Source organism: Camelus ferus, chromosome 28 (genome assembly GCF_009834535.1).
Source record: "Camelus ferus isolate YT-003-E chromosome 28, BCGSAC_Cfer_1.0, whole genome shotgun sequence".
Lineage (NCBI taxonomy): Eukaryota > Metazoa > Chordata > Mammalia > Artiodactyla > Camelidae > Camelus > Camelus ferus.
In genome coordinates this window covers 3,550,655-3,576,887 of record NC_045723.1, presented here as the reverse complement: position 1 = coordinate 3,576,887, position 26,233 = coordinate 3,550,655, and the positions used below count along the sequence as shown (strand labels likewise).

General features: G+C 43.7%; 1 protein-coding gene and 1 pseudogene across 1 annotated transcript; one reads left to right on the top strand and one right to left on the bottom strand.

Annotated features, from left to right (window-relative positions):
• The first annotated feature begins 3,955 nt into the window (after positions 1–3,955).
• On the top strand, positions 3,956–4,655 carry LOC102507051 (annotated as a pseudogene).
• A 1,538-nt stretch (positions 4,656–6,193) lies between these two features.
• Positions 6,194–25,811, bottom strand: STARD7 (StAR related lipid transfer domain containing 7). The gene is made up of 8 exons (XM_006177628.3): positions 25,486–25,811; positions 16,452–16,660; positions 16,066–16,115; positions 14,686–14,796; positions 14,523–14,605; positions 13,984–14,083; positions 8,780–8,864; positions 6,194–7,969 (listed from the first exon to the last, which is right to left on the bottom strand). The coding sequence occupies exons 1-8, from the start codon at positions 25,809–25,811 to the stop codon at positions 7,785–7,787; spliced, it is 1,149 nt and encodes a 382-aa protein (XP_006177690.2). The 3' UTR covers positions 6,194–7,784.
• Positions 25,812–26,233: the final 422 nt, after the last annotated feature.

The window sequence follows — 26,233 nt, the reverse complement described above, 5'->3', positions numbered from 1 at the left end:
GGTTGGAGGCAAAGGAAGGAAGAGGGGAATTTTCATATACAGTCATCCCTCGGTATCCACGGGGGACTGGCTCTAGGAACCCCCTTCAGATACCAAAATCCTAGGATGCTCAGTCCCTTATAGAAATTGGTACAGTATTTGCACATAATCTCCGCACATCCTCCCGTATACTTTAAATCATCTCTAGATTACTTATAGTACCTAATGCAATGTAAATGCTATGTAAATGGTTGCTGTCTTTTGGGGAACTTTCTGGAATTTTTTAAAAAATATATTTTCAATCCAAGGTTGGTTGAATCCATGGCTGTGGAACCCGGGGGTATGGAGGACCAACTGTAATGCCTAAAATGAAAAAAGTTGGGGTGTGGTAATATAAGGCCATGATTTAGAGATCTGGAGGAAATACCAGTATAACCCCCAGTGATGGGTGAAACTGGCTGTCCCCGGGCAGGGAAATGGTAGCAAAGAGGGTTTCACAACGCACTTTGTAAGAATTATTGACTTTTTATACTATGTGCTTGAATGCTTAGATAAAACTACAAATAAATTATGTACAGATATAAGGAAGTAGAAAAAAGCCCCTGAGTCTCTGACTTATAAGGATTAAAGATAATTTTTCTTTTATATTCTTATGTATAAAATAAATGCATCCCCTTTTTAATCACATGATGATTGCTTTGGAAAATAGAAGAGTATGAAGGCAAAATCCAAGAGAGTGTCAAGAACGTTCTCGGTGATGACTCAGCATGACATGTCCCAGACAGTCTGTCGGTCTCGTGATGGAGTCCTGCCCCCGCCGCCCGCCCCGCCGCTGGTCCTCGCTGCAGAGCTGCGGTGCTCTGTCCACATCAGTGCCGTCCGCCCAGCTGCTTCACAATTCTTTTGAAAGTCATCAGGCACATAGGGGGCCTTCAGTAATTAAAGCCCCAGTAATTAATATCACCACATCCTGCCTTCATTCTAGGCACTGACTAGCAATCAGACAAGAATTATAACAGGGGATGTAGGAATTACAACCGGAGGATGGAACATCAAACGGCTGGGTCCTCCACCTGGCCTACCAGTCCTGGCTGCGTCTGGAGGAGCTGACCACCTCCCTAGACTGGGGACTGGATTGGCCATTAGGAGCAGGAAGGCTGGAGGGAGCAGGCAGCAGATGGAAGCTCTGCCTTGTCTCCAGGATCACCGGGTTGGGGGCCTGTTAAGTTCCCACTTGCCCTCTGCCTCGCCTTCCCCTCGACCTACTACACACACCCACACGGGCTGTGGTCGTCTGACCCACTTCCTCTCTCGTTTATTCATAGGTCTTGATGCCAGTGAAAGCTTGGAGGGAGGGGTGGTGGTGCCCAAGCAGACCACAGTGAGCGGTCGGTTTCGATGAGTCGTGAAGTCCACCGGCAGCGGGAGAAGCGGCTCCCGGCAGGTGGCGCAGCCCTGCCCCCTGCTGCCGCCGCAGTGAACTTCAGCACGGGTGCCCATGGCCGGGCACGGAAGTCCTGCTGGTCTCCACAAGGGGCCGTTTCTTTTGAAAAGTCGTTCTTGAGTTGAGCTCTCTGCAATCTCCTCTTACTGTGGATTGAACTGTGTCCTCTCAAAACTCGTATGTTGAAGTCCTAACTCCCCGACACCACAGCATGTGACCTCGCTTGGAAATAGTCATTTCAGATGTCATCAGTTAAGAGGAGGATATACCGGAATAGAACGGGCCTGTGATCAGTGTGACTGGTCTCACAGAAAGGGGAAATTTGGACACAGACACACGCACACAGGGAGAACGCCGCATGAATGCGGGGGCAGAGATGGGGTGATGCCTCTAGAAGACAGGGGATGCCAAAGCTTGCGCCAGCCACCAGGAGCTGGGAGAGGCACGGAACAGTTTCTCCCTCGCAGCCTCAGCAGGAGCCAACCCTGCTGACACCTTGATCTCAGACTTCCAGCCTCCGGAACTGTTGCTGTTCAGGCCACGCAGTGCGTGGTACTTTCTTATGGCAGCTCTAGCAAGCTGGAATACCTACTGGCTATTTTGCCCTTTGAACTGAGTCTCTGAACAGTCCATGAAGTGATGCATTTAAAATTGTAGAAATGTTTTGGCCAAAAATTGGCAAAGCCTGCCCGGGCCCCCATCTTCATTGGCTCCCTCTTCCTCAGCAAAATTACCTCTCAACTTGTACTGGCATGTGGCTGCTCAAAGTAGAGACTACTTCTCAGCCCTGGGTCTTTTGCCTAAATTCTGGCCCCCGGGCTACAAGCAGACATGGTGTGCCCCCCCTGGGAAGTGTCCTCAAGGGGAGGGGCACTCTCTTTTTCCCTGGCTCCTTCCCACCGGCAGAGCTCGACGTGATGGCCGGACAGGGTGCCGGCCCCACGGAGGCACTGAGCAGACATAACTTGCGATGCTCACCTGCCAGGGAACAGAGGCGAGTGCAGTCCTGGGCTCCACATTTTAGGAAGAACGCTGACAAACTGTAGTACATCCAGGATTGTAACAGTGCTTGGGGCTCACCCCCAGAGATTCTGATGTAACTGTGATTCCACCCCCTTGTGATGAGGGCGGGACAAGACTGCAGGAGCCTGGGGCTGGGAGGACTGTGGGCTACCGGGCCAGCCCTGGGGCGGCTACATTCACAAGGAAACATCAAGGTTAGTCTTGTTTAGGCCAAATTGTGAGTTGAGTTTCTGTCTCTCAAGGCTGAACATAATCCTAACTCACATCCACAGCAGAGTTTTAAGGTATGATAAAATGCATTAACCATAAAAACACCCAAACAGGACTACTTTCAAACATCCACCCTACATTTTTAAGGTGTGGTTAGGCTCTTTAAAAATAGATGATAAAGTGAGGTCATTTATAAGTTCTATGTCTGAAAAAAATTTTTAAGTGCATTTGTGGACCATAATTGACCAGAATGAGGTTATTAAAACTACTGTGACAGTGTGTGGCCTGGGAGTTCCTTTGAAATGATGCTCTATCAAGTACCACTGAGGTTGGTAAAAAAAAAAAAAAAAAGCACATTTTCATTAAAATCACTTCCATCCACAGGCTTTAGTTTAATTTTTTAGACACTTTCAAGCTTAATTAGAAATAAGAGCTCTCATATTTTATGAAGTATATTTTCGTTTTGGAAAGTATTTCCAAACTCCTTTCCTACCCTGCTGGGTTCAGAGACTTGTTACTTTGTAATTAAACATTTTTAGAAAATACAACCTCAAGATGTCCCTAAGAAAACTGCCCTATCTTTTTATATTAACTCGTATGTCGTGGTAGTGGTGCACATCCTGATGTTTTCAGGGAAGAAATTATATTTGTGCTCCCAAAACCCAGACAAAGAGCACCATCAAACAATTCGCAATTAAATGATGGAGCTGGGGGTAGGGGAGGCGTAAACCTCATGAAATTAACAAAGACGAATAAAAAGAAAGCCTAGGATCCAGGTTCCAAAGTTAAGTCAACAGCCCTGGCAAGGAATCTAGCATGACAGCATTTATGAGAAACTAACCTAAGTTTGAAGCCATGCTGCCAGAGGTGTCTGTAGAAATCAAAGCTAGAGGGCTGCATCCTTGCTCCGTCACTTCCTGTGTGACCTTGAGCAAGAAAATTACTTAATCTCTGATGCCACTTCCTGCCTATAAAACAGGGAGAGCCACATACCCACTGGGCTGTTGTAGAATTAGATGAGACCCTGCACAAAGCACGAAGCACCGTGTCTGGCACAGCAGGTGCTCAGTGACAGTGCTATTATTAGCTGATGCCAAGCCCAACAGAAGCGAACAGCATGACAAGATTGGTAACAAGTTAATGGCAGCTTATATTAGTAGTTCGCAGCTCAAGGGAGCTTGCTGCCTATTTTCTATCCTTTCGCTTGCATTAACATGCCCCCACCCCCAGCGATTCTGATGTAACTGGCCAGGGGTGGGGCCCAGGTGTGGGAGTTTTCAAAACTTCCAGGTGTTGCTGTTTGGGAACCGCCGCACTGAACTATCTCAGGCACCCATGAAGCCACATTACAAAGGGCAGCTGCTAACTTAGCTACTGACAAAAGACAGAATTGGATACTGAACGCGGGGGTGGATTGCTGTTAAGTCATCTGGGGGCAACTGGGGAAATTTTAATATGGACTCAATTATTAGATAGTATGACCATTGTTTGTCAGTGTGCTCATGTCACACAGTACATCCTTATTATAAAAAGCATGCTCATCCTTTACCAAGGACCCGCTAACATGGGCCGCATTCACACCACAACTGTAAAGGCAGCTCAGGTCATCGTTGAGAAATACTACACACGCCTGGGCAGCTACTTCCACACCAACAAGCGCATGTGTGGGATCGCCATTATTCCCAGCAAGAAACTGCGACAAGATAGCAGGTTGCGTCACACATCTGATGAAGTGGGTTCAGAGAGGCCCAGTGAGGCATCTCCATCAAGCTGCTGGAGGAGGAGAGAAAGGAGAGACAGTTACATGCCCAAGGTCTCAACCCTGGATCAGGAGATCACTGAAGTAGGTCCTGACACTAAGGAAATACTGAAGCTCTTGGACTTCTGCCAGTCTGTCCAAACTGCAGGTCACTCAGCTGACAGGATGAATTTCAAAACACCACGGGGAGCTGTTTGAATCTTTCTGCTGTGCTGTAATATTTTCAATAAACCTCGGACAGAAAAACAAAGCATGCTCAAGTGTTTAGGTGTGAAACGCTTTGCAACTTACTTTCAAATGGTCATGAAAAAGTGCATTAGTCTACTTGGGCCATCAGCACAAAACACCTTAGATTGAGTGATTTAAACAACAGAAATTTATTTCTCATAGTTCTGGAGGCCGAAAGTCCAAGATCAAGGTGCTGGCTTCTTCTGTTCCTGATGACAGTTCTCTCTCTGGCTTACCTACAGCTGCCCTGTGTCCTCACATGTGGGAGGGAGGGCAACCAAGCCTCTGGTCTCTTCTTGTAAGGGCCCCAATCCCATCATGGGAGCCCCATCCACATGCTCTCATCTAAACCTACTGCCTCCCAAAGGCCACATCTCCAACACCGTCACACTGGGGGTTAGAGGTCCAGCATACCAACTTTAGGACACAGTCTAGTCCGGAACGAAGTGTGTACAGAGAGGAAGATAAAGCAAGTGAACAACCAGCAAAGGTAGGGGAAGGCACACAAGGTCTTAGTATCATTACTCTTTCCACTTCTCACATGTATGAACATTTTCAAAATAAAAAGCTGGAAGATTTTTGAAGCTGCAGATGACATGAACCACAGGAAAAGCTGTCCCATGAGCACCATCCTCAAGAACGCGAGGTGCTGTCCAATGGGAGCACTTTCTAGTGTCGTTCCAAGGACAGGGTGTGACCCAGCGGTAGACACTGAGGCCCATTTGGTCTCCAGGTAAAGAACTTCCTGAAACCAGAGCTGTCTGACCACGGAAGTGTTGCTCACAACAAGAACTCAGCTGCTTCTCAGCGGAACTGCTCATGCAGAGCCTGGATTCGGCAGGGGTGCTGAGCAGGGGTCCCCGCATTAGCACGGAGGCCAGAATCTCCAGCTTCCTAAACCTACGGTCACAGACACGTGTGCGGCATAGCACACGACCTCTCACAGGCAGTCTGCCAGGAGAGAGGTCTTTCCAGTGACTATTTGGGAGCAACAGGGAGATGACCGTCGTAGTTTGGCTGTGCATTTGTGTTCACGTAGTGTTTCCCCTCTGGCAAAATCACAAATTCATGTGATGCTCCGGGTGTCTCTGATGTATCAATCACCTTGGAACAAATCTGCATTCCAGCAGGATGGCCTGTGTGACCCCACTTCCCACCAGGTCTCGCGTTGTGAGCTCTCCACCCTCCCTCCCCGGCCAGGGTCCTGATGTGTGCCCACAGTCCACACCCAGGCTTGAGTCCCCTCCTCTCCTCACTCCCTCCCTAGTAATACTATCAGCAAAATTGTTTCCTCCATCGATCCTTCTTTTAAAGCAAAGGGTATGGGTCAGTAGTAGATCAAGACAAGGAAGTGGTAACAGGTCGTTTGTTTTCAGTTGCCAAACAGGTCACCTGGAAAGGGCTGACAGTCTAGACGAGGGGCGAGCTGTGTGTCAGTTACCGCCGAGGAAGACCAAGCTCCGCCGCTCCCACGTGCCAACTTCATGATCAGGGAGAAGTCAGTCCAGCAGGCAAGATTTCCCCACCAACATCTGTCTGAAGACACACTCTTTGGTACCAATCTTTATGTATTTATTCACACATTTGATAAAAATGTCACAGTCAGGGGTTAAATCATTACAATGACACGAGTAACTGTACAGACCAACCCCAAGTGCAGAGTAAAATTGCCACACCCAGCTCCGTAACACCCATGTGCTCCCACCACACCTGACCACGTTCCAAAAACCACGGGCGCTAAATTCACACCGAACCCAGGGGCTCTGCCCTGGCTGCGTCACGTCCTGGGGATGAGAAGAGAAAAGAAGCTGGGACTGCCTGACGCATCTCTGCTCTGCCAACGACGCAGAGAAGGCAAGACATGAAACACCGGGGCAGGCATTTCCTTGGCACAAAACTTAGGCAACAAAAAGGTCAAGGGGCTTAAAGTTAGTCTCAGGTTTAGCTCCTCTTTTCAACAACACAAAAGGGTAGCGGGGGTTGGGGGGAGAACCTAGTCACTCAGCTAGGCCAGACCGATCCCACCTGATTGTGACTGTATCCAAACTGCGCCGTCTGCTTTTATTTCAGCTCAGAAGAGGAAAACCTCTTCAGAGGAACGAGAGAGGGTCACATAAACCACATCCTCCTTATATTAGCATTTGGGACAAGATTCCATCTATTCGTTCACACAGCTTGTCTACAGCTTTGAGAGGGAGCCGCCCAACCCCCATCTCTCTGCCTGTAGCCTCCCAACATGGACAAGTCCTTGGCATCCAATCAAACCTGAAGTGTGAAAAATATGCCTGAATCAAAAAGGTGTTCTCTGTACAGCTGGACTATGGGAAAATCTATTCAACTCCCCAATTCCCACTTTTTGACACAAAGGTTAAAAAAAAATGCTAAAGTGTAATGGTTTGAGCATTTCCACTGACCCTGTCAAAAACACTGACAATACAGAGTGATGTCTAAAAGGATCAGCTTCCCAGTGTTCTTGGTAAATGGGCTACAGAAGGAGGCAACGACGTAAGTTAATATAGACCGTGAATACAGACGAACTGGCCAACTCCACGGAAACTGCTTCGGGTAGGGTGAGTCAGTGAGATAAGAATGGGAGGTGAAGAGACATTTCTTGGTACAAACTTTGCCCCTAAAGGTAGGAGCAAGGTGAGGACAAGGCACTTACACTGCCAAGCAACAGTTCACACCCCTCAACACCAAGACTGTGACCAAGAGCGCTCCCCATGACCCTCACTGGAGACTCAACCACCCAGTCGGTCCAGCTGGACGTTCAGAACCAAAGGAAACCCAAAGTACTGCAGAACCGAGGCTGAGAATGGAATGTGGGTGGAGGAAACCACTCAGAGGAAGCAACAGATGTCGTCCCCTCTGGCCTGAGATGAGACGTTGGTTCCAGATTAGCTCAGTGAAATACTGAATCTCAAAATGCTCGGCCTGAGAATATGACAATGCCCCCACGGATGCTGCCTCCTCTGTTTTGATAAAGAGCAGAAGGGCTCTGAAGAGACTGGACACCACTGATGAATTATCTTGCACTGGTGGTTACAGCAGACACCTCTAACACATGTCCTGTTCCGCAGCGGAGCGATAAGAAACCGAGGCAGGGCTGGAAGCAGCCTGTCCCTCTTCTCCCAAAGTCCTTCACGCATACTCGATCCGGGCAGGGCCGCAGCTGCCCTCGCTCTTCCGCTCGGAAGATGGGGCGGTGGCCTTGGCTTCACTACCCACTTCCAGAGGCTTAGACGAGATGTAGTCCTTAACTTTGATCTCCATGTTCTTGGCTTTCAGCGTGGCCATGTGCAGCTTCTCCAGGAAATCTGGCATGCCTGTTGGGAGAGGGAAATCTAGACAGACAGGACATACAACCCAGCAGTAGTCTTAAAACCAGATGGGCCTCTTCCTTTCATGGTAGGGAGCCAATGCCTCCTTAACAGAGATCGCAGCCTGACTGACAGACAACCAAAGCGTACAGGGAGTGAAAACAACCCATAACCCCTGAGACCCTGTGAAAAGGGGTGCTGATCAGGTCACACAAATCCCCAAAGGCTCTCTTTCAGGTGATTAAAAAAATATCATGTATCAGTGGCACAGCCTAAGTATCTGCCAACCTTGTTTAGGGAAATGTTGAACAGAAACACCCAATCTCTCCCTCATCATTCTCCCCTGAGGTATAAGAAGGGGCCTGTGGAGAACCAGAAGGAAGGAAACTACATGAGGATGCTTTTAAGGCAAGAGAGTAAAAGGGAAGGGCGCAGGCACAGCAGTGACATGCAGCCTCTGTCAGGCAAGGGTGGTGGCCCCTCTCTCCAGGTGACTGTCCTGTAATCACACTTTCTATGCTAGATTTTATGGCTTCCAACACTAAGCAGCAAATTTTAAAATACATTAATGTGCACAGTCCACATTTAAGGCATTAAGCTGATGTTCTTCTTATAACTCTCCTCTGGACCTAAGTTCCTTTTTGGGACTCACTCCAAATTGCAGTTGGAAGCTTTAATAACTTCAAAACAATATTCAAGAATGAACTTGAAAGGGCTTTAGTGAGACGAGCATGAATCTCCTTGTTGCCATTATGAAGCTAGAGTAAAAAAACGCTCAGCCCAGGTTCCAGGCCCTCTTTACAAGTGCCCACTCACCACTGGAAACCATCCAACTAACGCAGTAGCGAGGAAATACAGTCTGGGGATTGTCACTGTATGTCAACAAGTAGTCAAAGCCATTCTGGAAAAGAAAAACCACAAAGATGAATTACCCCCCACATAACACACAACAACCAAGATCAGATTCTGGGGTGGAAAGTGGCATTTTTTTCACCCTGTGCAAAAAATTCTGAGTTATTAACACCGAAGACCTGAGAGGTTATGATCTTGTGAGGCTGCCCCCAGGCTGGCGTCTGGGAACCTGGCTCCCGACGGCTCCCAGTCCACAGTTAAATGCTAAAGGGTGGCTCCCTGGGTCTCATCTGTGCAAACAGTGCGCTTGATGCTGAGCATCTGCTTTCCTCCTGGGGCTGGGATTCTAGGATGAGCTAGGCAGAGGGTGCCAATGTGAGCAGCCCCCAGTAAGAATCTCGGGTGCTGAATCTCTAATTGGCTTCCTCGGGCAAGAAAAAAAAAAAATCACACAGACGTTGCTGGGTCTTTGTTGCTGGGGGAGGACGTGCTCTGTGAGCCCTCATGGAGGGAGCACATGAGGAGGAAGCCTGCAGTGGATTCCTCCAGATTCTGCCTGGGTCCTTCTCCTTTTGATCCAGCTGTGCATCCTTCCTGCGTCACTGTGATAAATCTCAGCCATGAGAGTGACTGCAAGCTGGGTCCTTCTAGGGAATCTTCGAACGTGAACGTGGGGGCAGTCCTGAGGACCCTACGCTTACCTGCAGTGTTTAAACATCTTAATCTTTACCAAAATGATACGAACTCTACTACCACTTCTACTAATAGCAAACACATACAGCACTTAACCACATGCCAGGAACTGCTTCAGCTGCTCACAACCCTATTAGGTAGGTACTGTTATCCCCCATTTTATACATGAGGAAACTGAGCACAAAGAGGCTAAGTGACTTTGCCCAGGGCAGCCCACATACTCAACAAGAGCCAGGATGAACCCAGAATTCTGACCACAAGGCCCAGGCACCCACTCTCTGGCTCAGTCCGCACATTGCCTGGTACAGTGAGGATAAGGATTAAAGAGATTCTAGGTATCCTGAGCCTAGGAGAGGTGTGAGCCAAAGTGGGTAAGAGACAACCACTTCCAAGTCTGCACTGCTTAAAGCAGCCTGGCCACAACTGTAGGTGGCAGCACTATGACTTTAACCTCTCATGTCTTCACACCAAAATCCATCTTCTTTATTTCCTGGGTGAAATGTTTTAACCTTTTATTCATTTACTCAACATGTATCTGAATGTCTGCTCTGTGTCTGGCACTGTGCTAGGTACCACAGAGGAAATAAAAATGCGCCAGTCCTTGCCCTCAGGAGCTTCCAACTAACAGGTTAAACAGGTGCCGTAACAGAGACACAGACTGAATACCACGGAGGTAAAGAGGAAGGAGAGGTGAAGCCCGCGTGATGGTAACAGTAACAGCTCCCACCACAGAGGCTGGCTACCAGACTGAATGAGTTAGTACACGCAGACTAAATTATTCTTCCCATAAAACACAAGTCAAAAGACCAGGGTTCTCATCCACTACTGCTTATATCGAAAACAATGGTTACCTACTGGAAGGAAGGAACTGGGTAGAAGGAACAGGGATGTAAGCTAAATTACTCTATTTCTTTTATATATTTGACTTTGGAAACACACATTTTTCATTATTACTTTTTAAATTTTTATTTATTTTTTATTTTTAAAGTGGTGATTTCTTTACACACACACACACACAATAGAGGTACTGGGGATTAAGCCCAGGACCTCGTACATGCTAAGCAGGCACTCTACCATTGAGCTACACCCTCCCACCTTTTTGCATTATTTAATAGAAGAAACTTAAATGTAATAAGCAGTATCTAAAAAAACTAGCAAACAAGGAACCTAATTATGACCTGAGTTGGTAGGAAAAACCACAAAGAGAGGACCTAATTCGAGTGACTTTAAAACTCAGTATTTTGCACACAGTGTATACATATCCTAAGGACAAAATAGACGTACACTCTGCGGTCCTGAATTTGAATTAAAAGTACTAGTGTGCACTTAGGATGCACCTTTCAAACAAACAAACCTGATTACTTAGTTCTATCTTCTGAAAAGGCCTAAAAACAATGAGCAAGCCCCGAGCTATGAGAACTCCTAGAGGCCAAACTGTGGTAGTTAAATGCCATGTCCTTAAAGGGCATCAGGGCCCCTAGAAGAAATGCTAATTTCCAGGTTAACAGCTAAAACTATTCAAGATGAACCTGGAATACCTTATAATAACAGAAAACAGGAGAGTTCCTGAGGTCAAGTCAAAAGGATTCCAGCTAGTAACAAGAGGTTCCTAACAGCCAAAAGTGTGACAATTTGAGCACCGACAATAGTAACTGTAATGGATTAAGACCAACCTAATATGTTTAAATTTGTGAGTTTATAAAGGCATTTCTTTAAAAAACAAAAACAAAAACAAAAAACTGAAACTTTACCTTTGAAGAATCACTACAGAGAAATAATACATTATTTAAAAAACTAGTAAATGGGGGTAGGGTATAGAGCTCAAGTGGTGGAATGCATGCTTAGCACGCATGAGGTCCTGGGTTCAATCCTCAGTACTTCTAAGAATAAATAAATAAACCTAATTACTACCCCCACCCCCCACCAAAAAACTCAGTAAATGAAGGAAACAAATCAAGCATTCCTCTAATTTCCCTTTCCCTGTGAACTACAGGAAACGAAACAATTTATGAGGAAATTTTCACCTAAAGTATTTCACCTAATAAATGGAAATAAGTGAAGAAAGAATGAAGAAATTACAAAATTAGCATTTTGTAACCTCAAATGAAATAGATCTGAGCAATAATCGTCATTTCCAAATTCACAAAAAAAAAGGAGGAAATCAGACATTGTTTGTCTTCTAATAACAACCTCGAAACAAACAACCTGAATCTGTTCAAGCCTCTAGATCGAAGTACCCGCATCCAGGAAACACATGGGACAGAGACATGTTAAATGACACTATGGACACTATAGGGATATAACCAGCAAGATCCAAATAAAGAACTTGGCTCTTCAATAAATATAACCGCAAAAAAAAAAAAAAAAAAAAAAAAAAGGAGGGAACTCAAGAGATAGATACAAAGCTATAGGCAGTATGAACATGTTTCAATGTCTGGATCTTATTTGGATCCTGATGCAAATAAACCAACTACAAAAAAATTCATGGAAGATCAAGAAAATTTGAACACTATATATATCTGATTTTAGAGAATTACGATATTGAGATTAAGTTTTCAATAATCTCTTTTCTTTTTGAGATAAATACTGAAATATCTATGGAAGAATTCATGTAAGGGTTCTTCTAGAGCAAAGCAAGGATCTGCTTCCAAATAATCAAGGAGTGGGAAAGGGAACGGGGGAGGGAACCGACAAAGCAAGTCTGGCCATGGCTCGGTCACTGTCAGGAAGAACACAGACGGTTCACTATACTATCCTACTTCTTCACCTTCTGTATACATTTCAAATTTTCCCAATAAAAAGTAAAACAAACCAAACACCATACCTTGGCCCAAGGATCTACTCCCCATCTGGCAAATCCCAACTCAGCTGCCTGGTTTTCAAGTCCCTCTGCACATGGTGACTGTAACTTTTCACCCCTCCCTAACCTCTACCTTCCTTCTTGAACAGTAAGTCTCTGAACATCCCAGGCTGATTTCTACCTTTGTCTCTGGTGGAATCACGTCCTCTGCCTCCAGTGCCCTTCCTGCTCTCCTCCATCCACAGTCTGCCTTTTCACAAGAACCAACTTTTCAAAAGAACTAACCTTTTGCATAAGAACTTGCCACAATATACTAAAAGAATTATACAGATTAATTCATATTGTTCCCCCACCCCAACTGAAATTATTTGTTGGATGCAACACACTCTGCCAGGTGCAAAACTCTGCCTGAGCTGTCTCACGGTCATGGTATCTAAAGCAGTAATGCTGGAACTCGTCACTTTTTTTTTTTTCCCCAAATAGGAACTACATGGCCAAGGCTTCAAATTTCAAAAGCAACATAAAGTGAGTGAGGTGCAATCCCGACTCCCACACCATCCCCACCCTGACCCAGGCTCCCCAGTCTAAAGGTAGCTAGCCACCAACAGCAGACTTCTTGTCCAGCTTCTAAAGCAAGGACTTTACAACATTTTTAACTATATTTACAACACACTGTGAATAATCCTTTTTATACTGCAATCTAGTTCTCTCTCTCATACACACACACCCATACATACTTCTGTATCCAAACGTTTCATGAAATATACTTACACTCAGTTTCTATTAATTCCTTTTCTTTTTAAGTACTAAATTAACTTTGTCTTCCACTATTGGGTAGCAGTCCGTGGTTTGAAAAATACTGCTCTAAAAATGATGCAGAAGTAACACACAGATCTCCCAGTAAAACAAGAGTGAAACACCACACCGACTGAGGCGAACCACCATTCCCGTCACACCAGAAGTCCCACTTCAGGTGGAGAAATGAAACAACTTGCCAAGAACAAAACCATGCTAAAAGAACAGTCATACAGCTCTAAAACAAAGCCATTATAAAGTGAAACAGAACTAAAGCCAGCAACCGCAATAATGAATATGTACACTCAACAGAGATTTGGCTAAAAAAATAAAAAATAAAACACTGCACTAAGTTGAAGAAAATATTTCTCTCAAAGAAAGGTCACAAAATTTTAAAGAAGGCAGAGAGCATGAATCTAGCTCTCTCATTTTACAGACAAGGAAACAGAGTCCAGAAAGGTGGCAGGTGTTCTGCCCACTGTGGTGAAATTCTGATGGGAAAGGTGCTCACCCAAGAACGCTGCCACCGACCGGCTGACGAGTCAGGGGCCATCATCTCCGAGCTGTCCCGCAGTAACGGGAGCCAATGGCCACCACTGCTTTGTCTAGGGGGGTCTCCAGGTACAATGTTCTACAGCAGGGGTCCTCAAGGGTGGTCCCCAGACCAGCAGCATCAGCCTCACCTGGGAACTTCTTAAAAAGCGCAAATTCTCAGCCACAGCCCAGCACTGCTGTAACAAGCTCCAGGGGATTCTGATGTGTGCCACGTTCAAGAACCACTGGGCACAGCAAGCCAAGCTCCCCGGGTTCAGATAAAAGGCACTCCGTGAGAAAATCCCAAAGCCACTCCACATCACCTCCTGGATGGTGCAGAACTCACCTCATCAAATGACTTGTGGGGACGGATAACCATCTGGGACTCATATGATCTGACCCTGACAAATTCTGGAGACTCTGGCACACTAGGGTGCTCCACGGCACTAGGAAGAGAAAAGTTAAGGAAACTCTTAGTAATCTACTGTCTACAAGGAAAATAATACAGGAGCTAAAGTTAAGAGGAAAATCTAAAAGGCTGCCTCTAATCTTAAAATAAAACAGAAGTCACTAAGATGAATGAATATAAAATAAGTTCTAAAAATCAAGTGAGTTAACTTGGTGATTCCTGGCTCGCTAGGCTTTGTGTTGAAGAAGAGAGCATTTCTTTTTTTAATTGTCAACATTAAGGAACTAAATTCGTTAGTTTACTGAAAAGCTTACATCCCCTCAGTCCTCACAGCCCACTCACGTTCTAGCTGGGATGCACGGGGCCCTGGCTTCACCTCTAAGGCACTGAGGACAAGCACACTCCCACCACAGACACCCATGAACGAAGGACACAGCTAAGGGGACTGAGCAGGAGCCACAGGTCACCATACATACCGTGACACCAACACCATCACGTTGTTCTCCTGATCCACGCTGTACCGCCGAACATAAACATAATCCCGTGAGTACATTGGATACTAAAGGAAAGGAGGGGCAGGATTAGTGCGCTGCCTCACATGGACATGATAAAAGTAAAACCAGAAGAGAAAATACTCACAGGAAAATGGGTTACCCAGTGAAGAACCTCAGATCCACTAACCACATCCCTCTCAATCACTTCCAGCTTGATCACCAGGGCATCCCACTTTTTTCTATACTCTGTATCCAGCTGCGGGAAAGAAAAGACCATGAGAGCCCAAGAGATCCAAAACAGAGCTGTGGGAGATGTCTCCAGATGTCTGGACCTCTGACCCAAGGACCTTCTTCTGAAAACAGTGATCTGACCCAAAAGGCAGTGCCAGAGTGTCAAAAGACATGGCTGTGTTCACTACATAAGAGTCTTTTAAAATCCCTTCTTGTAGGCCACTACCATTACCTAGAAAGTCAATCTTAACAAGAAAAAGCCAAATCAAAGAAAGTGTAAGAAAAAAATATCACAATAGATACGTCTGGGGAAAATACAGCAGACAGTGATATAAACAGGTAAGGGTAAAATAATTCTAGTAAGTTATCAACAGACAGAAAGTCCAAAAACACGAGCAGACACCTCACACAAATTCAAGTAGTGTATTTTTAAAAATTTCTAGCATCACTAGTAACTAAGGAATTTCAAAATACAACACAGATCATAAACATCCAAACCAACAAAAATTAAATACAGACTGACAAAATTCAGTGCTTATGGGAAAGCATGCTCTTGTATATTCACAGTGGGTGTTATAATCATCAAAGTAGTGACTGCAAGTCCAGTAAAACAAGAAAGATCCAGGAAGGGAAAAAAATTTTTTTATAGAACCCTGGGTAATCCCACCTCCCCTTTTCATACATTTCCCTCCAAGGAGGAAAGCAGTCTTTGAACAGACACCTTTCATCTTTACTAAATAAACACCGTCACTGTGGACTAGTTTCAGACTACTAAATCCTGACTGGATCCGCACGGAAGGGGAAAATCCCATAAAAGACATCATTGGGCCAACAGATAAATCTGGAACACAAACAAAGCTTCTGTAAATACTGCATCAGTGGTACATTTACTGGCTAATAATGGTACCATGGCTAGTTAAGCGAATACGTCTAGTTTTTAAAATATACGTTATCAAAGGATTTTGGAATAAAGGGTATATAACCTACCCTCAAATTGTTTAGAAAAAAAACCATAAAGCCTTATAAGATAAATTAAAGCACTCAAATCCATCCCTCTATTTGATCTTCCCAACAGCCCTGTAAGGGATCAAATCAGCCTTATCCCCACTGGACAAACAAAGAAATCCTAAGTCTAACGTTTACCCAGATGCTATTGGACATGAGATGAGGGTTCAGAGACAGATGGACGTACTGAAGCCAGTGTCCTCTGAGTCAGAGAAATGACTCATGCAGACAATGGCAAGTAGATTTCTAGGCTCAGCAGCTCCAAGACTGGGGAGAAAAATTTACTCACCTGAACATTGAAGAACTGCCGGGGTGTCACATCCGTGTAGGTTCCAAAAACTAGAACGACAGGAAAGAATACGGATGTTTGCCACGGTCTCATCACTCACCTCACTGTCACTTAACTGCATCTCAATTACAGAGCACTGACAGATCTTAGAGGCAGATTCGGGAATGAGAAGTCACATTGGGGCAGCAAAGTTAGACAATCTATAGCAAAGTATAGCAAAGACATGGAAACGCTCGTCATCTGGGAGAGGAAAAACAACAAACAGCAAACCAGGGCAAATTTCCTGAGGAACAACCAGAATAGAAGAGTTTGGAGAGCAGGAGGAACACAGCGCTGTGCACCCGCCGACCGCGGAGCACACCCCCAGGCAGCCGGGCTGGGCTCACCTCTGTACTGGTAAAGGTGGGTGCCTGCAATGGGCCGCCGCCACAGCTTGAAGTGTTTCTTGTCCATCACCATTTCCCACGGTTGCTCTTTGCCTCCTGAATCCTCATGCCCTTGGGTTTGGGATTTTGGTTCGGGAGGGGGGCGTTCAACTCCAGAGCTCTGAAACAAACCTGACATTTCCTCCAACCGTTTCATCTCATCAATGGATCTGGAAAGGAAAAAAACAGGCACAGTGCATAGTCAGTCCTGTGAAATGAAACGTCCACACAAACAAGAGTACAGAACAGTGTGGGTTTAAAGCAGTATAAAGTGTAGTGAATAAAAATATGAGTCTGAATCCTAGTCCAACATTCATCAACTAGAGTGTTACATTACTTAACCAATCCTTACTTCTTAATCTGTAAAACGCGGATAATAATGGTACCTACTTCAAAGGTTGACTGTAAATATTAAATAAATTTACATGTAAAGTGCTTAGTACCTGGCATATAATTAGCCTTCAAATGTTAAATAATCATTATGATTTATAATTATGAAGGTCATTTGATGTTTTGCCCATTTTTATTGCGTTGTCTTCCTATCACATTATAAGAGTATTTATGTATTTTTCCTCCTCTCTTTTAAAGAGGTAACTCATATATGATAAGAATCATCCTTTTACTGTATACCATTCAGTGCTTTTTAGTATAGTCTCAAGGTTGTACAACCATTTCCACTAATTCCAGAACACTTTTGTCATCCCCAAGAGAAACCCATCCCCAACAGTAGTCACTCCTCACAGCCCCTGAGAGCCACTCACCTACCTTCTGACGCTATGGACTTGCCTATTCTGGACATTTCATATAAATGGAATCTTACAATAGATGATCTCTTCGATCTGGCTTTTTTCACTTAGCATATTTACAAGGTTCATTCACACTGTACTTTATGCTTTTTACGGCTAAATAATATTCCACTCTATGGATGTATCACATTTTGTTTATCCATTCACCAGGTGATGGACATTTCGGTAGTTCCCACTTTTTGGCTATTATGAATAATACTGCTGTGAATACTGGCGTACAAGTTTTGTATACACATAAGCTTTTGTTTTCTTGGGTAGATTCCTGGGAGTGTTATTTGCTGGGTCATGGTAATTCAATGTTTAACTTTTTGAGGAAGTGCCAGATTATTTTCCAAAGCAGCTGTTCCATTTTATATTCATACCAACCATGTATGAGGGTTCCAACTGCTTCACATCTTTGCCAACACTTGTTCTTGTCCATCTCTTTGATTCTAACAATCCTCCTGGGTGTGAAGTGCTATCTCATTGTGGTCTTCTATTCGTATTCTCCGAATAACGACTAATGATGTTGAGCGTATTTTCATGTGCTTACCGAACATTTGTTTATCTTCTCTGGAGAAAGATCTATTGAAATCTTAGATTATTCACTTTCTTGATAGTAACCTTTAACGCACAAAAGTTTTCAATTTTGATAAAGTCCAGTTAATCTTTTTTCTTTGATTGCTTAGTTTTTGGTGTTTTTTTATCTAAGAAACCACTGCCTAATCCAAGGTCATTAAGAACTTATGCCTATATTTCCTTCTAAGGGTTTTAGCTTACATTCAGATCTTTGATCCAATTAAATTTCTGTGTATGGTGTGAGGCAGGGGGTGTAAATTCACTATTTTGCATGTGCATCTTCAGTTGTCCCAGCACCATCTGTGGAAGACTATTCTTTCTCCACTGAATTGTCTTGGCACCTTTATTGAGAAATCAAATTGACCATAATGGTAAGAGTTTATTTCTAAACTCTAAAATTGTATATACCTACAATTCATATATCTATCCTTATGCCAGTACCATATCATCTTAATCACTGTAGCTTTGTAGTACGTTTTAAAGTCAGGAAGGGTGAGTCCTCCAATTCTGTCCTTTTTCAAGACTGTTTTGACTATTCTGGGTCTTTCATTTCCATCTAAGCACTGGTATTAGCTTGTCAATTTTCACAAAATAACCTGCTATGATTTTGATAGGAACTGTGTTGAATTTACAGATCACTTTGGGTGGTACTGCCGTCTTAACAATATCAAGACTTTCAATCCATGAACACAGTATATCCTTCCATTTATTTACGTCTTTTAACATTTCTTTCAATGATCTTTTGTGGTTTTCAGGGTGTCTTGTACTTATTTTGTTAAATTTATTCCTTAGTATTTTATTCTTTTTGATGCTATGGCAAATGAAATTGTTTTCCTAACTTTATTTTCAGACTGTTCATTGCTAGTTTACAGAAACACAACCTTGTAAACTGATCTTATATCCTGCAAGCTTGCTGAACTTATTTATTAGCTCTAATAAATTCCTATGGATTCCTTACAATTATCTATATACAAGATCATGTTAGCTGTAAATAGAGTTAGTTTTACCTTCTTCTCCAATCTGGATGCCTTTCATTTCTTTGTCCTGCCTAATTTCCCTGGCAAGATTATGCAGTACAATGTTGAAGGGTGAGCAGACATCTGTCTTGCTCCTGATCTTAGGCAAAAGCTTTATCTTTCACCATTAACTATGCTGTTAGCTGTGTTTTTTGTAGATACCCTTTACCATGTTGAGGAAGTTTCCTTCTATTCCTAGTTCGTGAATTTTTTGTTGTTGTTATGAAAGGAGGTTGGATTTTGTCAAATGCTTTTCCTGCATCTATTAAGATGATCATGATCATGTGGTTTTTGTACATCATTCTAATAATGCAATATATTAAATTGATTTTTATATGATGAACTAGCCTTGCTTTCCTGGGATAAATCCCACTTGTTCATGGAATATAATCCTTTTTATATGTTGCTGGACTCAGTTTGTTAGTATTTTGTCCAGGGCTGCATAAAGCTTTAAAATATTCAAAACAATACCATATGGGGTGGGTTACAGCTCAGTAGAAGAGCACATGCTTAGTATGTACGAGGTCCTGGATTCAATCCCCAGTACCTCCATTAAAAAAAAAAAAGTTAAATGATGTGTCATTATATATCATTTAGGGATGTATACATATGTATAAAGACAGATGGGAATGGAATACAACAAACAGGGATAATCTGGAGGACAGAGGATACTTCAGTTGGGAAAGGGTCCAGAAAAGGCTTTAACTGTATTTACAATATTTTATATCTTAAATGTAAGTGCATTTGTAACATTCATGTTATTCTTTAAACCTTCTTATATACGTGAAACATTTTATTTATATTTTTTAAAAACATGGCTTGCATTTTCCCCAAAACCTTTAAGTAGCAAATAGGAAAGCAAGATTGCTGGCTGTGTCACATACAAATGCTTCTGTGATACAAGACTGAAGACACCACCTACTGACACATCCTGTCTATTACTCCTCTTCAACCTTCCAGAAAAACACACAGTTCAAGGTTAACTCCTAGGCAGAGTTAACCATATACACTTTTACATTTATTCCTCTATAGAAACATATCACATTATCTTATAATTAATCTATCTTTATATCTGTCCCACTTACTAAGCTGTGAATTCCCTAAAGGCTCAGAATCAGTCTTTTTCATATTTTCATTTCCAGCTCCAATCAAGTGCCTGGTAGACATGACATGCTCAACAAATGTTCACTGAATAAATTGAGTGAATAAATAAATATGGAAGTAGCCCTCAATAATTCAAGTTCTTACTTAAAGATCACATTTATACACTGCTTTAAAAGCCAAAATTTCAATGTTACACTGGTAAACCAAGATTAAAGTTTAGAGCAATCCAAAGCGATGGTGAGGGTAGAGATCTGGGTTCTTTTCAAGTCCTGGCTCTGCCAACTAGTGGTGTGATCCTATGCAAGTCATTTTACTTGCAAAGCCCTCCCTTTTCCCACCTATAAAGTGGGGATACTATTCCTTAAAGGTTTCTATTAGCTCTAAAGTTCCAATTCTCTGAATTTTGAACTTTGGACTTAGATGAAAATATTTATCTATGGGGACATTTGTTGTTTTAACTGCCTGAGATCTTTTTCTCTTTGGGGAGAATCCCGAAATAGGTGGGATACAGCCCCCCTGTTAACCCCTAGCAGTGACAGCACAGCTCCTAATTTAAGTGAGGTTAATCAGAGACTTCTGGTAGAGGATTTGAATCTTGAGGAAATGACACAAGGCACAGGTTTTACATTTTCTCTGTGATCTTGAGGGAGTTGAGAATCCAACCAATCTAGGAAACACAACCAACAATACTGCCCAAAGAGTATTCCTGTAGCAGGTCCTGGCTGTTCTCTTGGCCAACCTGTTCCCTGGCCTTCCTGTCAATGATCTGAGTGACCTAACACCTTTCTGATTAATCTCTTTTTGGCTTAAGTTAACCAATCTCAGTTTGCTTGCAACCAAGTACCCTAGCCAGTACAATTTATACTGATGTTCTGATGAAAAAGGTTTAACCATTCTTTTTAAAGTTTCAATTTGAATCAAAAGTTGCAAAATAGGATTGACTGCTATCACTGTAAAAACTGTCCAACTGTAGAAAAAGGGAAGGAACTTTAAAGTAGGCAATAAGACCTTGCAGAGGAGAAAGCAAAAGTAAAACCATAGCTAGACCTGCTCAGAGAATAATCCAGGCATCCTGTGGAACCAGCTATGGCACTTCTCAGGAACCAGTAAAGCAGTCTTTGGTAAAAACCAAGCATGACTCTTGAATGTCCTTCTTATCACATAATAAAGAGAGGCAGGAACATCTCATTAAAAATACATTAGAGGCTCATAAAATTATATAGTAACATGGTTTTAAGGAAATTAAACTATATGTCTATAGGCGATATTTTTAACAGCCTTCTAAGACTCAGCAGAGCCTCTGACCCACTGCTTCATCAACCTCTCCTACCTGATTAAAGGTCACCAGGTGGCCTTGATTAGACATGAGACTAAGTCCCTAGAGGGGGATAGCGATGTCTTGTGAAGGTATGACATTCATTCTTTGAAGAGCACAATGTGAATGCTGGAGTGAGATTACATCATGAAAACATCAATGATTGTCATGTTCCAGGTTCAAGAATCTCAGAAGGGTCTCAACTCCTAAACTCTGACATGACAGACATAATTATTAGCACACAGGCACACGGTCACCATCATATATGTGAAGGAAAAACCTCTCATCATAAACCTCAAGTTAGCCTGCAGTACCCAATCTTATTTGGATGGGATAGGTGTCTGAACCTTGTTATCTAATAGACTTAAACAAGCAATAAGAAGAGAGGAAAGAAGGACAAAAGAGATTATTCCCCAAATAGTAACAGAACCAGCAGATTAGTAAGAGGATCAAGGGAAGACAGTCAATGCTTTCCTTTCTCCAAAACTGAAGTCATTTCAATATTTGAGAAAGACTGGATGGACTAAGACCTATGGAAATTGAAGGCATAACATCAATAAAACAGAAAAATAAGTATAATCATATTTGGCTCATTTAGGGGCCCCTCCCTGCCCTAGGTGTACAGCTTGATATAAGGCTCCAAAACAATTCAGATGAAGCCGTCCCTGTAATCAGTAACTTCAGCAAGACAACTGCCTCATTTCAATGATCCTCTCCTCAAGTTCCCAGTTACGGTCAAAGTTAGAGAACTTCATCAAGTACAATCGTTATGGGACATACCCAGCAGTAAAAGACATCAACCAGCTCACTGCAATTCTGGGCCAAACTGGTTAACTATAAAATAATCAAGGCAATCTCAAAAAATTTAAGTCAGCTTTTACACACTTCTGATTATCTGCAAAGGTATAATAGTAAAAACCCTCAAATGACAGGGGCAAAAAAAAAAGTTCCTTTAAGCCAAAAGGACATTTTGTTGATCATTTATCTAATCAATAGAACACTGAAAAGTTAAAAGTATTCTGAATGCTCTGAAAGACCGAAATGGACAATTTTCTTTACGAAACTTCACAGGCACTTATTTACTCAAACTTCTAGAGTAATGAATTGTAACTTTTAAAAAAAGAGGGGAGAGATTAATGGAACATTTTCCCCTAGCCTTTCATATTTCTTAACTTCCTTCCTCTTTTTCTTCCTGTAAAAAACTTTTTTAATGTTCCAAAGCAATCAAAAATTACTGCTGTATTTTTCCAAAAGGTTTTCCCTTGGCTCACAGATTGCCAGCTAGCACCAAAAACAGTGATTAAAAGTTATTTTGTTTGATCGTTTAACTGAAGCCAATTGGGTAAGAATACTAGACTAAGCATTAAAAGTCCTAATTTCTACACATGGCCTATCAGTGAGTCAAAGCCACTTTGTTCCAGTTACTTCTTTTCTCAAATTTTCTTGCTGTTCCTCGATTAATGAGTTCCTATCTGTTAAGATGTTCTTAAGCACAGGAGAATGGAAAGCAAGGTTTTTCTTTGTCATTCTGAAAAGAAATTTAACTAACATAAGAAAAAACACATGCCACTTTAAAGCACACATTCAAAGAGAGGTCCTGCATGCTCCATCACTGTTTGATTAAGACAACAGTATCAGAATTAGTTTGTACCAGGGCACGTTGGTACAGAAACAGCACAGAAGGGCCAAGGGCTGGGATTTAGGGGCCATGGGACAATTATGCTTTTTCCATTAATGAAAGAAATGCACTTGTCCCGAGGCACGCTCAACTGTGCTCCATTATGGAAGAAATCATACCCAAAATCGTCTCATTAGAACAAACAAAATCTAAGATGTTCTAAGCTAGCTGTGACAACCTGAGCAGTGCTTCCTTTAAAGCAAATAATATTTAAACACCAAGCCAAAAAAAGTTAACCTGTGCTCCAAATACTTCATGCAAGAAAATACAAACAGTGATAAGCTATGAAAACAAAAACCTGTGAAATCACTGTACAATCAAGACGCAGTTGAACAGCATGTCTGCCTCCCTACAGAGACATTAAAAAAAAAAATCAAAATGGGTGAGTTGCTCAAATTTTAAGTATATGACTGAATTCAAGCATGAATTAGATGGGTATGGAGTGTTAAACGAGGAGCTTCACTGGAACAACTCTGGAGAGGGTCAAAAAGGGCACCTTAAGTAAACTCACTGGCCTCTGTCTAAGCTTCTGAAATTCCCAAGCGGGTTATCGCAGAACAGTATCTCTTTAGCAGCTGGATTAGAACCAAGAATGTTGCAACCATCTGATCTCTTTCTGCCACAGTGGGCAGTCACTACTGACTCAAATGTTTACCACATCTATTTCCTATCTTATTTTCCCCTCCAGCTCCTGCAAATCAGAGGGCTTAGGACATCGTCCATAAAAATAAAAACATCGAAATAAGCCAAAGAATGACATTTACCACCTAGGTCCTAACGCTATTCAACTCCCACCCCAAAACATCTTCCCTCTCTTTAGTACCCAACAGCTCTTTCCTGGTCTTTCTTCTCTTCCCCAAATAGATCCAACTAGGAATTTTCCCTTCAACTTTCACCACTGTGGAACACGGGTATTTCATCATAAAAGACAGAATGAAAATTCAAACACTTAATTGGTAATTTCTCAATTTAAAAGTTTCTGTCCCATAAATTATTTTATTTCTCACACCCAAGAACACAATTAGAACCACTGGACAAATAGCAAAAGAACAGTGACAGAAACTAGGCAAGCTACCCATCACGTTTCACTATCTTAATTTTTTTGTGAATAAGGTTGTTTGTAGTGATGATTTTAAACTGCATTTAAAAGCCATCTTTCCTGCTAGGAAAAATATTACCAGCTCTTAAGATACACCTGCATTTACCCACAATTCACAGTGTTGCACAAATAGCTGCCTGGCATCCAGGTGCCACACCTCCAAACAGGTCACGGTACTTTACTGAAATATTTCCACTTTTAACCTAACCAAAAATGTGGAGTAACAGAAGAAATGGCTAAAATAAGTACACTTGTGTGGGATTTATCTGGGGTAGGGGACAATCCTACGTTCTTGAAATCACAGTCTCAGAGTTGAGGGGGCAGTGTGTGTGGTGGGATAGATAGAACAGTTCAAGAACATCTGTTAAAAAGAAAATACAGTGACAATGTAAAACAAGACCCAAAGCAAGGTTTCCCCATGATATTACGTGAAAACTGTAAGGGCTCGGCTAGGTTTAGAACCATGGATTGAAAACTTTAATCAGTGGTACTGCACTTTTCACGAAGAAGTTCTGATGGTGACAGCGTGATTTCTAAGCCTAATGAAACTGTACTTCCAAAGTTCTAGCGGCAGTAGCATAAAACTCACCTAATTCTTCCAGGTTAAAATGTCTGCACTTCTGGTTTGTATGGGGGGGGGTGGGGCAAAATCATTTCCAGCCTCATAATTCTGCCAACGAATCACAATGACAAAAGCGCTCCCCTGGCATTTCTCATGAAGTCCCATTCGGGATGAAATAATTTTGTAAACTGCATTATCTGTACCCTCAGGTCAAGTTTAAAACCTGTTTGGAATTTGCACCTTTCTGGATGTGTTAAAGATTACGTGAATATACAAACTACTATGCAGAGAATAGATAAACAACAAGGCCCTACTGTATAGCACAGGGAACTATATTCAATGGCTTGTAAGTAACCTGTAATGAAGGATATGAAAAATAATGCACAAGTTAAAAAAAAAGGTTACGTGAACAATGGCCTACATGCCTTCAATATCTGTTTTTCTTTTTTTGGAGGGGGGAGGGAGAATTAAGTTTACTTATTTTTAGAGGAGGTATGGGGGTTTGAACCCCAGACCTTGTGTATGCTAAGCATGCACTCTACCACTTGAGCTATACCCTCCCCCCGAATACCTATTTTTCACAATGTTATTTCAGTGTCATGCTTCCCAAAGTCTTCGTCCTCCACTAACCTACACCTGCAGTTATTTCTAACTCGACAAATCAAGTTAACACATAGAGGCAATAAAGAAACGTGGTTTGCTACAATAGGATCAAGCTACTTGCATCGTCACTTCCAGTACCACTCGGTACACGAGAGGCACTGACCGCCAAGGCAGGCCCCAGGGCTCCATGTCCCCACCTCCACACCCGGCCTCCCCACCTCAGGGAACAGGCACGACCTCGCCACCGGGCCTACCTCTGCAACTCCTCCTCCTGGATCCTCTCCTCGTCCCACGCAAACACGCCGGCGAGCGCCGCCATCAAGGCAGAGGCATGGCCCGGGCGTCCGCGCAGCCGGCGCCAGAGGCGGCCGAGGAGGATGCGGCGCGAGCTCTCCGAGTAGAGGCGGCCGTAGAGCTGCGCGATCTGCTGCGCGCGCCGCACGCGCAGGCCCGTCACGAAGCGGCACTGATTGGCCAGCAGGGCGAGCAGGCCCCCGCCCCGCAGCCCCGCGCGCCCGGCCGCCGCCGCCGCGCCCACCAGCCAGGCGGCCAGGCCGGCCGGCGGCCTTCGCGGGAACATGTCGCCCGCGCGCTCCGCCGGGGCCCGTTGCCCCCTGCGCCTGCCGCGCGCCCGGAGGCTAGCGAGGCCTCGCTCACGCGGCGAAGAGAACGAGTCCGGGAGGCCGCAGGCGACCTTCCGCCGAGTCCCTCTAATTGGCGGGCCCCGAACTAGTCTCACGGTCTAACAGGTCCTTCATCTCTCTCTGCAGCAACCGCTGAGGACGAGTCTCCTCTGGGGGAGGGACTCGGTCATGGCAGGGGCCGCGGGGGCAGGCCCACAACCGCTGCAAGAGGCGCTCGCTGGTGCGGGCTGCGCCCCGGGCGAACCGACGGCGGGTCAGCCCTGTCGGTCGCCTGTCCTCCTTGACGTCTTCAAACCGGCGCCAGGAGTCGTGGTGCAGAGCTGGCGGGAAGCGGTGAGGTGGCGGCGAGGTCCGAGCG